The 15,291-nt window shown below is 31.1% G+C and overlaps 1 protein-coding gene across 1 annotated transcript; it reads right to left on the minus strand.

The window, feature by feature from the left end:
• Positions 1-300: 300 nt before the first annotated feature.
• On the minus strand, positions 301-3,935 carry LOC134830395 (suppressor of hairless protein). Its single transcript, XM_063843860.1, has 6 exons — positions 3,355-3,935; positions 2,608-3,156; positions 1,106-1,436; positions 886-1,044; positions 775-827; positions 301-714 (listed from the first exon to the last, which is right to left on the minus strand). The coding sequence occupies exons 1-6, from the start codon at positions 3,613-3,615 to the stop codon at positions 481-483; spliced, it is 1,587 nt and encodes a 528-aa protein (XP_063699930.1). The 5' UTR covers positions 3,616-3,935; the 3' UTR covers positions 301-480.
• Between the last annotated feature and the right edge of the window lie 11,356 nt (positions 3,936-15,291).

Raw genomic sequence — 15,291 nt, forward strand, 5'->3', positions numbered from 1 at the left:
GATTTTATATGAAAAAGTATTTCAAAACAATTTATTTTATTTTTACAAAAAAAAAAATTAAATAATTTTTAAAAATATTTTTATTCTTTGTTCTTTAATCATCAATTCTCATAAAAATGTATTCCTACTCAACAAAAGGTCAATTTCGTGGGAATTTCGTCTTTTGGTCAAATCCATCAGAGCGTGTCGAACAACTTACTTTTTTTGCACAAAAATCTCCTTATCTCAGGTCAATTCTTGATAACAAGTCGCCACGAGTTAAAATTAAAACACATTTTTGTTTGCTTATTAAAAATGATTTGTGAATCAAATCGTCTTGAAATTTAATAAATAAATATAATACTAAACTTTGTTTCTTTTTTTCGTTAATATTATTTCGACGTACAATGTAATTTTTTTATGTCTGTTTTGTGAATAGTATGACATTATTTGCTATCCTATTATTATTTAAAGTTTTTTTTTACATTCTCATTCATTCTTTTACACTCCATTTTGCGGATTCCATGCGACGTCAGATATTGACGGCAGTAGATTCCGGCTCGCTGTAGAATTGTTTGTTGCGCAATTTTGTCGTCCGGATCGCATCACGTCGTCCGCTGAGGTGCAATGAGGACGCGGTCCCGGCTCTGGCGTGTATGTGAATGTCAATCCCGTTGCGTAGATAATACCGTCATTTCTCACTAGTGAAACAGGTACTTGTGTTGGTTGCCGAACCTTTTGAAAAAAATTGAAAAGTAAGAAATTTGAAAAGAAATGCAAGAAATTTTTACTTACCCAAAGCCATTCGCCTCGGAATTGCGAGATATCTGGTACAACACAAAGTAAAGCTAAGAAAAAAAATAAAATTTAGATTTTTTTAATGAAAAAATACGAAATTTCACATACCTTCAGCACATCGATACATAGTTTCTGCTTCGACGTCTCCGAACCACACTTGTAACGATGGCGTGAAATTATCACCTGTCAACTCTAACATCGCCACGTCGCCGCCACCATTCAAGTTTAGCGAAAATACAATTGGAACAGGAGTCACAGGTGATCGTACTAAAAAAATATCAAAAGTTAATTAATTTTTTCTTAAATTTTTAGATTTTTCAAAACTCACCAGGTCCCATTCCCTCGTAAAATTGATACTCGGCCTTGTCTGTGGAAATAATGGTCCAACAAGCGCCATCGTTGATCATTTCTTTGTTCGGCTCCTTTGGACATGGTGTTGCTTGGAATTGAATAATTTTCTCTTGTGACAGACACAAGTACATCCGTTCCGTGTCTTTCATGTAAAATGCGCATTTGTGCAGTTGCGATACGGGATCGTCAGCTTCCAGCAAAGCCATTTGCTTATCTACCTTACGAATTATCAGCCTTGGTAGCGCCATGCCAGTCACGGAACACACGAGTTTCACAGTGGCTCCATAATGTACGTAGCCATCACGTACCTAAGAAAAAAAAATGAAGAAAAGTTTGAAAATTCGGTGGGAATGGAATGCGTCGAAGGTGACCGGATATGGCATTAAGAGGAGATTTAATGCCATTTCTTTGCTACAATTATTTAAATTTTTAATTAAATTTATTACAACAACTGTATTTAAAGAGGCAGTCGAAGAAAAAAAATATACATGAGGTGAAATGTAGAATTATTCTTGGAGAGTTGCGTGAGAAAAGCCCGATTTTTTTTTTAAATTATGATCTTCAAGTATGATAATAGTGTTAACAAAGAAATCTCTGCAGAATACAATAGACGTAGCCAATAATAATTATTACAACAACAACAAAAAAATATTAGGAAGCAAAATATAATGCTTTACTTTCCCACCGTACGCAAGGTACGCTGAGAAATTTTGGTCGTCACGGTTCGAGGAGTGCAAAGATTTGAATAAATATGAGGCAAAAATAACTTTAACACACGACGTGTGGCACTTACGTAGAATAAATGATAAAAAGCGGTTCTTCTGTTTATTCGTACTTAATAATGAAGGAAGTTATATAAAGAAAATCAACTTAATGAGTGTTGATTTTATTTAGATAGACAATGATCTAAAAAAATCTGAGGAAGTTTTTCAAACGCTTCTGTGAGCATGAGACTTTGGTTCCGTCATTCCGTCTCGGCAAGAACGAAAAGAGGTCAAATTAGAATTTTTCGCCGGAATTTTTAGCAAGGATTCATGTCCTTTGATCTAATCCTTGTTTTTTTGCCAGCCTTGTCTTTTAATTTTTCGAAGTTTCATTTTCGAAAGTCACAAAAATATAATTTTTTCTAAATTATTTGAGATGTCCTTAACAGGATATAATTTTTTTTTCAGTTTCAAATGAAGCTCAAAAAATAAGTTTAAAAATTTATAAAATTATAAATAAAAAGTTTTTAAGAATAAATTTACTTTTAGTAAAAAATTATGATTTTAAAAGTTTTCTTTAAAAAATAATTAGTTTTCTTCATTTTTTTCCATTTTTCAATTGCTGAAGTTATTGTCGATCTTTTTGATCATAATTTGGCAACTTTTGCCCCACTTGATCTCTTTTCCAAAATTTGGCATCTAACATCTAAATTTTTAAGTTCATTGAGAGCGGCCTTAGCATCAAAACTTCATTTCTCCCCCGACAAAAACTCACCTGAAATTCCTCCGACTCGCTTTCGTTGTCGTCGAGCAAGTGAATCGTAAATGCGCCCCATTGCGTTGAGCTGGCATGAAAATGTCCATTTTCCACGTGCAAGTATCGCGTGGAAACTGTCTGAGATCTCAGGCGATTGAAGAGGGCCACTTTGGTGCCACTCGCTATACAAAGATCCGCATTTTTGAGTGACTGCTTTTTCTTCGAGGGTTTCGAAATGACTTTGATGCGTTTGGAATTGAAGACCCCGATGTCGTGTCCATTGCCGTAGAACATTTTCACGGAGAGCATAAAGTGTTTTCGCTTGTCCGAGTCCGAGATGAAAAGAGTTTTGGCAGCGCAGTATTGTTTCCCGTTGTTCAGATCAAGCTGTTGCATGTCCTGATCGGAACTGCCGATCCCGATGAAGGCACACAATTGAGACGATTGTTCGCTCTCGCCTTTCGCGAGCATCTCCTCCTGTCGCATCTTCCACGCATCGCCAAAGAGATAAATGCATGGCGGCGGGCAAAAGAAGCGTTTTTCGTTGCCGTAAGATTTTTGGGCGACCTAAGAAAAAAAAAAAAAAAAATATTTTTAAAAAATTGAAAAGTCAACAATTCTCGATGAAATAAATTTACAAAAAAAAATTATTTTTGCTATGAACGTAACAACATCATCAACAACATGTAATAAAATATGCAGAGTGCCGATCGAATTTTACACCCTTCGCTATTTGAACCACATATGTTGGTTCTCATTACTTGCCTTAGCATGTAGTATAACAATAATCATGTCATTTCGGTCCCTGAGATATTTTTCCATTGCTTCGCGCGTCAGCCTTTTGTCCTCGAGACGGGACAGCGTGAGCGGTTGCTGACTCGAGGAGGCCAGCAGCGACGGATTGGGCATCATTACGCCGCTGCCGCCGCCGCTCGCTTGACCGGATCGTTGTGCTAAGACATTTTGAGGTCCTGGCGGACTAGAGGGATTCGGATTAAAACCATGCATTCCGTAGGGATGTGGCATCTCACACGTAACTTAAAATGCAATTTAATTCGCGTTTGGCCTTCTTTATCAACACATTTCACAAAAATTTCTCATTTACACTCGCAGTCCATTCATTAATTCGTGCTTGAGCAGCTAGCTGTAATTTGTTTAGTGGCCGTACACATAAATTTATCACTTGTTTTGACCAAACTATCAATAATACTTTGTATTTTTCGTTGCAGTCGGAAATGTTCAAGTCATGGGAATTCTTGTAAAAGTATAATGTTAGCACTTTCTTTAATTCTTTCTTGTTACATTCACGGTTAAACTAAAACTAAACAAACTTTTTTGTTGTTCGTGTTGTTCGTCCCGAGATGTTTGAATCGGCGTGCGGCGATTTTTTCCACAAAACCGCCAGAAAGGGGAAATTTTTCTACAAAACCGCCAGAAAGGGGAAATTGAACATTTTGTATTGTTAGTAACCTTCTCGTAAGCTCTGACGTTACCTTCTTGTTCATTTGAAAAATTGGTAGTTGAATTTTTGTATTTTAATTTTTTACAATTTTTTTCTATTTTTTACAAATTTTTTTTAAAGAAAAAATTATTGAATTTAATTAGATCATTAAGATAAATATTAAGGTAAACAATTTCTTTGTTTTTATAGATATTTTTATCTTTTTGTCCCTTTACATTGTAGGTTGATCATTCATTCAATATTAGAACGTTTTAAATTCATGAAGAGTATTTGCACTTATTTTAATGAACTCATGACAAATTGTATGTACTGAAGGTATTGTCGAATTGGTTGGAACATGAGCGCATTTCATGAAGAGAAAGACATTTATTAAATGACAAGAAACACTGAGCCTACAAAGATGCAAAAAAGGTCGATATATGGACCGAATAAGCAAAGTTCTGAGGATTTACGGTAAGTTTTCTGCTTGAACCCAAAAAAACGAGATTTTTTTATTTTGTGCTAATTTTAGAAATTTTTGCTGAAAATCTTTTAGCAACATTAAAGCGATATAAATGCAGTAAAAAATTTACAAATCGCATCAAAAAACGAAATGAAGGTTTCGATGTCTAATCTAATTTCGATGTTTTTGCTCATGACATTATATTTTATATCAACACCAGTGCAAACCAGGCATTGTTTATTAGTGCGATTTCGAACCAGCCCAGCAACTCAGCGAAAAATTTTCGGAACATGACTCTTTGCCAGGTGCGCCTTAAAAGTTCATTTAGCAAAATTAGATTTAAAAAATCCATGCCAATTACACGGTGCAAATTGAGAATTTCACAGAATTAAAGTGTAGATAAAGAATTTTACCAGAGATTTCTAGGATTATCATTGCCGGCTTATGACATCTTCCTCGAGAGCCAAAATTACTTTTGGTACTGCAATAATTGTGAAACAGCTTAACATTACATCTAGAATAAAGATGCTTTATAGATTAATGATTAAAAACATTCAAATATTCGAGTATAATTAGAATTAAAATTTCAAGAAAAATATAACTAAAAAGATATTAAAGGTCACATAGAAAATTTTATTTTTATTATTTATTATAAATAAATATTAAGGATTATTTATTTGTATTAAGGAACTTGAAAATTCAAACAAAAGAACAAAGTCAAAGAAAGTCGTTTTCATATTTTTTTCATCATTTCGTTAAAATGTGCATATGTTTGATTTTCCTTATTATTCATACATCAAATAAATAAATTTTACTTTTTCTTCAAAATGAAAGTAATTTTTTTTCTAAATTTCTTTCAAGTTCATCAAATTCGAGGGTATTAAATCTTTGTCAATTAATTTCAAATTCATACACAAAGCTCTACCTATCTAAATCAGTTCAACTTCAGTAATAATAATAACAATAAACAGCGGACGAACATATGAAGAGTACCCTCGATAGCGCGTATAATTCTCTTCTTTATAATGCGCTCATAATAACTGTAAAATTTTTATATACAACACACATGATGTATTAAGTGAAGTATATCTAGCATAATAAAACGTTTTATTACATAACATTACAAGAACTCTTTAAATTAATCCTATTGTGGGAGAAATTGACATATTTTTTTCTGCCGTTTAGATTTATACCCAAATATTATTATTTTTTTTCGATCCCAAATAAATAATCGTACAAGAGGATAATAATTTTTTAATACTAAATCGATGGATTTTTTTTTCTTTCTTTTGTTAATGCTTGTAAAATTTGGACCAACAAAACTTTGTCACTTATCTATTGATGAGAAACTTTTGCGAAAACATGATTAAGTTGTTCTTTTTTTTCGACTTGTGGTCCTTTTAAAATATCAAGAAAATTGAGATCTCTTCTGCCATTTTCCCCCATGTTTGAATCTTAACGATGATAAGACAGGCCTTATCTCCTCAACAGGACTCGAATAATATGTAAAAGATTTACTACGTGTTTTGACACAAAAATTGTTTTCACAAATCCCTGCTATCAAACATTTTTGGGGATGGACGCAATAAAAAAAAGGAAAAAATTTAAAGTCCCAATAAAAAAAGAAAAATTCTAAAAATTACATGTAAACTATCACACTTGATGTTACGCATTACAAATGCATTGTACTTCATAAAACACCCAATTTTTTCCTAGTGATGCCAATGATAAGGAAACCCTTTTCTTTTTGCGTGACTTTCCTTCAACTAAATCGGAGTTGCGGGAATAGCCAAAATTGTTACAAAATTTGAGTGCAAAATTCCCGATATTTTAAGAAAATTTGTATGAAATTTCCAGTCTTTAAGGGAAATTTTTTGTTATTTTTTAATAAAATTTTTGACCTTTTGTTACTTTTCGGGAAATTCAGTCAAAATTCTATAAAAAATTCAGAAAATTTCTTAAAGTTTTATTAAACTTTTTTTTGAAAATTTTTTCAAAACTTTCGATTTTTAGTACAAAATGTTTTTGTGCAGCAAATAAGGTAAAAATATGAACTACAAAAAAAATTTAAACCAAATTTGCCAAAATTTTCAAACCTTTTATAAAAATTTTAATTTTCCCGCAGAAAGAGTGAGGAAAAAACAGAAAAATATTTAATATTGCCTTTACTTTCTCTCCAATTTTCTTGAGGAAAACGTTAATTTCCAATTTGTTGTATTATTGCACGTGTTTGATGTTTCACAAATGATGATAATTGGATAAATTTCAGAACAGCACGACACTTTTAGGTGTCACTCAAAGTGAGAGGAAAATTTGACAGGAAAACGTTGTTATCGAGGCGTGTTTTATCACGACGGATGTTTTGGACTCTTGTTTTTTACAAATCTTTTTTTTTTATCATGTACCAAAGTGGAGTTTCTGTTGTCTAGTACCCACTTGACGGTAGGTAGTATACAAAACTTGAAAAGAAAACTTGTGGTTTAAAAAATAAATCATGCATACGGAGTCATTGTGGTCTTTAATGTCCCTTAAAAGACAGTGATTCACCATAACTTATCTCTGATCATTATTACAACATGACCTTTCATTTATTATGTGGGTTTTCAAACCACTTTTAAATTTATTTGATTCAAACACTTTTGTTTGTTAGTCTTTTGGGTATAGTACCTAATTCAGTAGATGGTACATGTTGGTAGGTATAAAAAACAAAAGCAAATAAAAAGAAGTTCTCTATTTTTATTCCGTGTAGTTAACCATATTTGAGAGAGAGATAGAATTCTGTTTGCTTAAGTTAATTTCGTTTGTTGTGTGTGTTCCTCCTGTTTCTACCAATTTATGCGATTGTCTGGCAGTGTAGGAAGTAGTTATAGTAATCGATTTCCAATTTTTTTATTTAGGAAAATGTCTTTAGATACATCCTACTAAAAGTAATTGACAATCATATGTGAGTCGCAGTGTATTAGAACTGATACAAAGATTTTTTTATTGATGTGTGCAATTTGTATTCAATGTGTGTGGACCACCTTTTATGTTTTTGTATTTAGCTACGAGTACTAAATTTGCTATATAATGCATGCTGTGACATCTTCTCCGGCGAAGAGTGTGTATCTCCCTTCGGAAAATAAAGCAAAATATAATGCAGTTATAGGGGTTCTTTCATCACCCCTAAATTCCGTATAGACTTCGGGATAATGTACAACGATTTAATCATATGATCACTATGCTTGCTAGAATTATTGTTCCTCGGGGATTATTTTACTGCGTTCGTTTTGTCATTAACCGTCGGTGAGTTGTGTCGAAAAGAAAAGAAGGAAGTGTGTATTGTTTACTTGTTATGAATAGCCACATATTAATGTTCAATTAACACTCATTTGTTAACTGTTAGTCAGATTTAAAAAGTTAAAACACATAATAATCATTAATCAATAAGTAAAGTGCTTTGATTGTGTGATTTTATTGCGTTTTGCGGTACAAAAACGATGTTAATGATGGAGCACTTCATCGAGAATTACGTAACAGGAAGCGACCTTTTGAAAAGGGATTTAATTCATTTTTAAACAATGAATCGTTTAGGAAATTCAATTTAAAGGAAAACCCTCAATTATCATCACATTACGAAAAAATCATCGTTTTTGTTGGCAGAGTTGTTGACACAGGTGAATTTTTCATGAATTTCCTTTCAACAACAACAAAAAATATTGTGTGTGTGCCTTGCCCCAGGGAAGTGTAATTCATTTATCAGTGACAAGTGTTAGGTAATCGCTCAAGGTGATCTTTATAAGATTAATAACAAATATGATCCTAAATATTTGTTCAGTATGTCATAACGAAAAAAAAAGTTACTTTATGAAATATTTGTTTTAATTTTTCACAGAAGATTCATATTTCCTTGAAAGTTAGTCATTCGAGTTAAAAGGAAATTCAGTAAAAAAATAATTTGTACTCTGAAATAAAACTATTTTTTGTTTATTAAGCAAAAATATTTCACACGGTAGACAAAGAAACTTTAAAGATATCTAATGCCAATTTTCATTCAGTGCTTTTGAAAAATGAGTTAAGTCTCTGCATAGTCAAGTGTCTAATAAAAATTTCATGTTCAATAACTTTTGAACCAGAACGTAATGATGTAATGATCGATCAATTTTATGTCCGGCAAACAATTTGCTTTTAATCTTGAAAAATCTGGACAAAGAATAAATTTGACTTTTTTCTTATCTGAAAGATTCAACTTAGAAATACATTTTCTCAATCAACAGTTTTTAGATCTCTCTGGAGCATTTTTACCAGAGGGGCTTTCTTCGAGCTTTTCATCCAATTATTATCCGAGGAGGATGAAAGGTTATCCCAAAAACTGTTCTATCACTAGTGATAAGAGATTTGTCCAGCACAAAAAGGCGGATATGTCTTCCCAACTTTACATTGGAGGATGAAAGGTTATCCCAAAAACTGTTCTATCACTAGTGATAAGAGATTTGTCCAGCACAAAAAGGCGGATATGTCTTCCCAACTTTACATTGGATTTTTCTGGTGTTAAAATCGGAGACATTTCTGGAAAAGTGAATCCCGTACTCTAAAAACTGTCCTTCACTCCAACATCTGTCCTTCGAAACAAGAGAAAAATCACATAAAATTTAAACAAACAGGCTCATATGATGACGTTGTGGTTGAAACCGTTGATAGAAGAGCAAAAAAAAGAAGTAAACACTTTTAAACTATTTTTCTCTTTTTTTAAACTCGAGATATCTATTTTACAATTAATTTTATAAAATATAAGTTTGACCTTAAATAAAGATTTTTTAAAATTTAAAATCAGTTTTCAAAAACAAAACTTCAAAAGTTCGATACAATTTTTCTAAAAAAGCTTTTATTTTCTCATAAATGTTTCTTTTGACCTAAAGACAAATGAATAAAAGCAAACATAGGTTTTAAGTAGTGTTTTCAAATTATTTAGTTCTCAACACCCTACATCAATTTTTTTCGAACATGTAAAATTAAATTTCAGCCAGAATCGTAAGTCAGTTTCTAAAACTTTAAGTTTTCCTCGAAAACGATTTGTGAAAAAATTTACTTAAAACTTAGAAATTCATTTTAGAAATAAAAATGTGAAATACCTATGAATATGAATTTTTAGCAATTTTAAACCTTTATAATTTTTAATGATATTTTAACTGAAAACATATCAATTTAAAGAAAAATTCCTTATTGCAAAAAAAAGTATCATATTACCAGAACAATTCCAGACCAGTCTCAAAATAAATTCATTGACTGTCTCTTGTGTAACTTGTTACTTCTTTGATTGATTGTTTATTTGTTTTAGTAAGTGCGACACACTGACTTAAATTGACAATCATTAACTCTCTCTTTCTCTCCCTTTCTTTTTTGTTATCACTTTTCTTCTATTATTCAAATTGTACATTTACAATTCGTCGGTGTTTTTCATTCCTTATCAAATTGAAAACACCCGTAAATGACTTTTAAATTTTCATACAATTTAATTTTATCATGCCGCCTAAAGAGCTTATAATTTCTTCTCCGTGAATTGCCTTTGAGAAACAAGAAAAATAAACAAATTCCATTATCAGAGAAGAACTTCTATTTCAGAATTTTTGTTTATTCCTTCAGTGCTTAGACGCGGTAACATTACTATACTCAATTTGATTCTTCTATCGTTTTCTTCGTATTTATCGTTGACGACACAAATTGCGAAACCGCCTTTGGATTATATTACAAAAGTCATCATAAAAACCGCTTATTGTGATCAATGATAAAAATTATACTTAAATATATAAATTATTTAAAAAAAAGCATTAACCGGCTTATATTACATTTTGAATAATTATTTGTTTAACGAAAAATGGAGAGATACCCGTTCGTTCAATCGTTCGACAGAGTTCAAAATTTTTAAGCAAACAAACAAATTTTTCGAGAATCGATGGTGGTAACAAGGGCAATATTTTGATATTTATTTTAATTACAACATGTGCGGTTGGTTGCGTCGATTATTATTTTTGTGCTTGGCAACAAAAAATTAGCCGATTCATGATTTCTCCATCAAGGACGAATCTTCTTCAAAATTCTTCAAATTTTTTAAAGAAGGAAAAGCAAAGAAATCGCATCTTATCAACCTGTCTGTTTTGTCGCGTCACGCTTCGGATATCAATTAATGAATATTTAATGAACTCTTAGTGGTTATGTAAAACACCCAAATGGTACACACAAAAAAGCGGAAAAATCACAAGTACCACGTGCCGCGCTCATCGTTTTAATTCTTTTGTATTTGATATTTATTCAAAGCGATGTTTTAATAACTTGTACTTGTTTTGGCCTTTTGTTTGTCAGAAGGGAGTAATCTTTTTTCAATTACTCAGTCATGCTGCGCGCTCACTATTTAACCAGTAAATAAATTATCATTCGAATATCATTTTTTCCCTTGCGCGCTCGAGATACGAAACACAATGAGTCACTTAACCAATATCCTCCGAAAGTTTAAAGCCCCAATATTAACACAGCGTAAAATTCTTTAAACCCCTGAAAATGGGAAATCATCAGTGTATAAATCAAATCTATTCTTCATGCGTATGAACACCGGAACCAAATCATTAATTTATGTGTGAGGGTGGTGAGCTTCGTGCATTTCGTTCGTTTAGTCGTTCGCTCGCGTAATTTTTTTGCAAGTACATCGTAGAACAAAACGAGATACAAAAGTTTTCGTGAAACCAAAAACTAAAGCGCATTTTATCATTTTTTTTTAAAAAAATTGTATATGTTAATTAACTAAAATATAATTAACACTCGGTAAGTACAAACATTAGAGAAAGATTTTTTAAATTTCTTTGCTTTTAAAGTATTTTTAAATAGTTTTAATGAAATTTTATTTTTCGTTCTTAACTGATTGATTTAATCCAAAATAGAGAACGCGGTCACAGCCGATCGATATTATATTTCTGTGTCAAGGATCGAGGAAGGACTCCGAGAGTAATGATACACAGATTAAAAAAATATTGATTACAGAGAGTTGATTACAGAGCTCGCACAGCGCCTACCAGCCAACCTCCGCATTCAATGGGCAGTGTTCGAAAGAGCATTCACGGTGCTGAACCTCACAATATTCGATGCTTGGCTCGACAGCCTCATATCCGATATTTGCCGGGTGACAAATTTTCCAAAAGATTTCGAATAATTTCTTCAAGAGCGTCAAATCGTTATGATCCAATTTACCTTTTTCATCCGATGCAACATATAAAAATATCGGTGAAAGATATTTTCCAAAACAAGGGTGACAAGTCCAAAGAAAACTAGAACAATTGGTTTGCCTGTCAGAAGATGCAACAAAAATAATTAAAAAGGTAACCGAAACAGTCATCAAAAATTTTTCGATTGTCTTCTTTCTAAGCTGTTGAGAATTCCTTAGGTATTAAATAGCTAAAATGAGAAAATTTAAAAATAAAATAAAATTATATTTCTACAAACGATGCAGTCCAACTGTTTCCTAGGATTAAAATTTCAATGTTATGGCAATTTCTTGCAAAAATTAATCGGACAGACAAAATGTATGACAAAATACCATATTTTTTGAAAAATTTCTATGGAATGCGGTAAAAAAATATTTTTTAAAGAGAACGCATCCTATCATTCATAAAAATCTCTCTCAATATTATTAACTTCTTACATGATTTTCCATCGAATTGCACGGTGGCTTTGCCGTTCGTGCGTGCACATTTAATACAAAAGGGTGTACTTTGATTACGCATGCTTTGGAATTTTGATTCTCGCACTGAGAGAAAAAAAATCAGTTTGCAACATAAAAAGGTGTCTCAAGCCTTCATAATATATGAGTGAGTGTCATGCTTGAATGGACTTTTTATCAAATTACGCCGACGACGAGGACGAGGATGGATGTAATCAAAATGTATGCAGTGTCAATGTTAATATACATTCAGACGGAGAGATAAAAAAATAAATAACGCTAGAATTAATTTAATATTATTATAGAAGTTGTTTGTTATCCAGATCATGTCCATGTTGCCCTCGCCTCTCTTTTTATTGTGTTGGACAACGGCAGCATGTTGTTTGTATTGTCCGAAAATCTTTTTTATCATAATAAATTTTAGAAATTTCGTGACACTTTACAGAAATCCCATCCATAAATGAACTGAACACAAACATATAAAAAATATCAATGTTTGTTTCAGTGAAGACAGTGAAGATAAAAACAGGAAATTGACCATAAATTTTGCGAGCGCAGCTACTCGCATTTTTCTTTTTCGCTCCTTATTGAGTTATAGACGTTCTGCTTAATAGATTTTGGCCGAAATTCTAGTTAGAAAATATTATTTTTTTTTGTTTTCTTTAAAGATGTTGATTTGAACGAAGATTTTACTTTTTTACTTTAAATTAAAGTTTTCCTTTTAAATTTTTAAGATCTTAAAGAAAAAAATTTCTTGCAATTACATTTTATTTTACCTTTCTCTGTTTAACTTGACAAAAATAGTTGATTGGTCTGATTCTTTGGATTTAAATGTCCTTTTGTGAATATAAATGTGGCCATTGAGTGACATTAACACGTTCCGCAATCAAGTCTAAATTATTTTTAGATTTTTCTTCGAAAATGTAGCAAAGATGAACTTTGAGAGAACAGAGTAACGATTTCTTCACATTTGCATTTAAAAAATGTTTAGTAAGCATTGATGTCTCAAAGCTGCAAAATTGCTCAATACTTAATTTTTGAGCTTAGTTTTCATAAATTTTAAGAATGAATACCAGAATACTAAAAAAAATTGAACAATTTGAACAATTCGTAAAAAAAAACAAGATTTTCAAAAATTTTGAGAATGAAAAAAAAGAAAATTCTCGAAAGAGTGACGTTAATAGCAACGTTGCCATTAACTTATGTAATTTACAGCAAAATTTGCAGACACAAATTTTTGACTGTTTATTAAAAAATAAGTGTAAGCAAAGTTGTTTATTATAAAAATTAAATTGATAAGGGGAATGAACGGTGAAAAGCAATGAGAACAGCAAATTTTGATTGTTTTCTGAAAAACAAACTTTAACAAGCAATAATTAAAAGTTTGATACACTTTACGTTCAAGTAAAAATGATTGAAATAGGTATTTCATAATTTTCATAAGAATCGAATGGAGTTACCTTCAAAATTTTTTAAAGTCAATTGATTTTCTGTGAGATTTGTTTCTTAAAGACCATGTTTAGATGTTATTTTATAAAAATAATCATTAATGCTTAAAAATAAAATTTTTCAAAATTGATTATGCTCCACAGTTTGATTTTGATGCAATTTTTATCAGAATTTCACTTACACTCGAGACTTTAAAAATTAAAATTTTACAAATTTTTAATTTCAATTCGAGGATGAAAAAGGTGCGTAAACAAAAAAAAACTAGTTTCCTGAAATTTTTGGGATAAATACCAGAAAAAAAACAAAGAAAATACTAATTAGTAAAATATTGAAATTCAATTTGAAAAAAATTATTAAAAAATCTATACTTTTAAAATGATTAAAATTTATTAATTTAAAATGAAAAAATATTTCTAGGATTTTTTTTCCCATAACTTTGAAAAACATTTGCAAAAAGAGACATAAAGCCTTTTTATTTGAAAAAAAAAATCTTAACTTTTCCTCAGAATAACAGACATTCTCCCATAATTTTATTTTATTTCTTGCAATGAATAAATTGTCTGTTTAAACTGATAACGTCGACATTGCAGCGAAAATAAAAATAAATTTAGATCAAAATCTTGGTGAGCGTGAATTTTACAGATTACTCGCGCTCCCACTTGTTATTAACTGCAATAAAATAATTTAATCGCGTAATTTTCGGAGAATTAGGGTCAAAATATTAGTTAACTTCAAAATTTAGAAGAGTCCTAATTTCTCTTCCCTTCTATATGAAATAATTTTGTAATAACTTTCCAGCAAAATTAAATATTTTTTTGAGGTTCAGTTATCATCATCTTATTTTAATATAGGAAAGTCACTGCATTGATCAACCCCGTCGGCAAAACTGTGTGTGACAGATTTATTGATTCCATATTGAACTTTTGTCCATAACGGATATCGAGTATTGGACAATGGTCTTTTTTACGACCGTTTTTTAAGACTCCTGAAATTTATGTCAGGACAAAAAAAAAATAACTGAACTCTAGACATCTCTTAACCTCTAAAAGACATTTAAATATGAGCATGCGGAAAATTTACAAGACAATCAATTGCAGTTCTATTGATGTCGAAGATAATCGCTAAGATTTTGAACATTTTCAATTTACTTTCCTTTTTAATAAATGTATTTTTCTTTATCTTCCGCAGAATGAATGGAATCGTCTATAACATAAAAGGAGGACATAAAGATAAAGAAAAACATCGAAGACTATAACCGGAAATAATAACCATATTTAAATAAATAAAACTGCCTTATGAAATCCGATACTTTAATATTTTGGACAGAAAATTTATTAATTTTCAGTAAATCAATCGATTTGCTTCCCATAAATACACTGCGGAACTGATAGATAGAGGGATATTTATGGAAACACTTGCTGTGGAAAGGGTGAATAAATTTATTGCCACTGTCCACGACTATTCGGAGACAATATAAAATATTTTATCTTACCCGGATTTTTATACTTTACTTTTAGGGGAACATCTTTTTGGAAATCGCTCTACGGCTAATTGTACGACGACGGACTTTAATACTGAAAATTATTGTTTTTCTATATTTTTTGCAACAAAAATATTATTATTATATATTTCAAAAACTTCCTTGTACGACGTACCTATATA

The sequence above is a fragment of the Culicoides brevitarsis genome, chromosome 2 (assembly GCF_036172545.1).
Source record: "Culicoides brevitarsis isolate CSIRO-B50_1 chromosome 2, AGI_CSIRO_Cbre_v1, whole genome shotgun sequence".
Classification (NCBI taxonomy): domain Eukaryota; kingdom Metazoa; phylum Arthropoda; class Insecta; order Diptera; family Ceratopogonidae; genus Culicoides; species Culicoides brevitarsis.

What these genes read in the sequence shown, in the direction of transcription:
- LOC134830395 (XM_063843860.1), bottom strand. Translation starts at nt 3,615, where the DNA reads ATGCCACATCCCTACGGAATGCATGGTTTTAATCCGAATCCCTCTAGT. An exon ending in TTGTTATACTACATGCTAAG is followed by an intron (nt 3,157 to 3,354) that starts GCAAGTAATGAG and finishes TTTTTTTCTTAG; the next exon opens with GTCGCCCAAAAATCTTACGG. An exon ending in TTACGAGGGAATGGGACCTG is followed by an intron (nt 1,045 to 1,105) that starts GTGAGTTTTGAA and finishes ATATTTTTTTAG; the next exon opens with TACGATCACCTGTGACTCCT.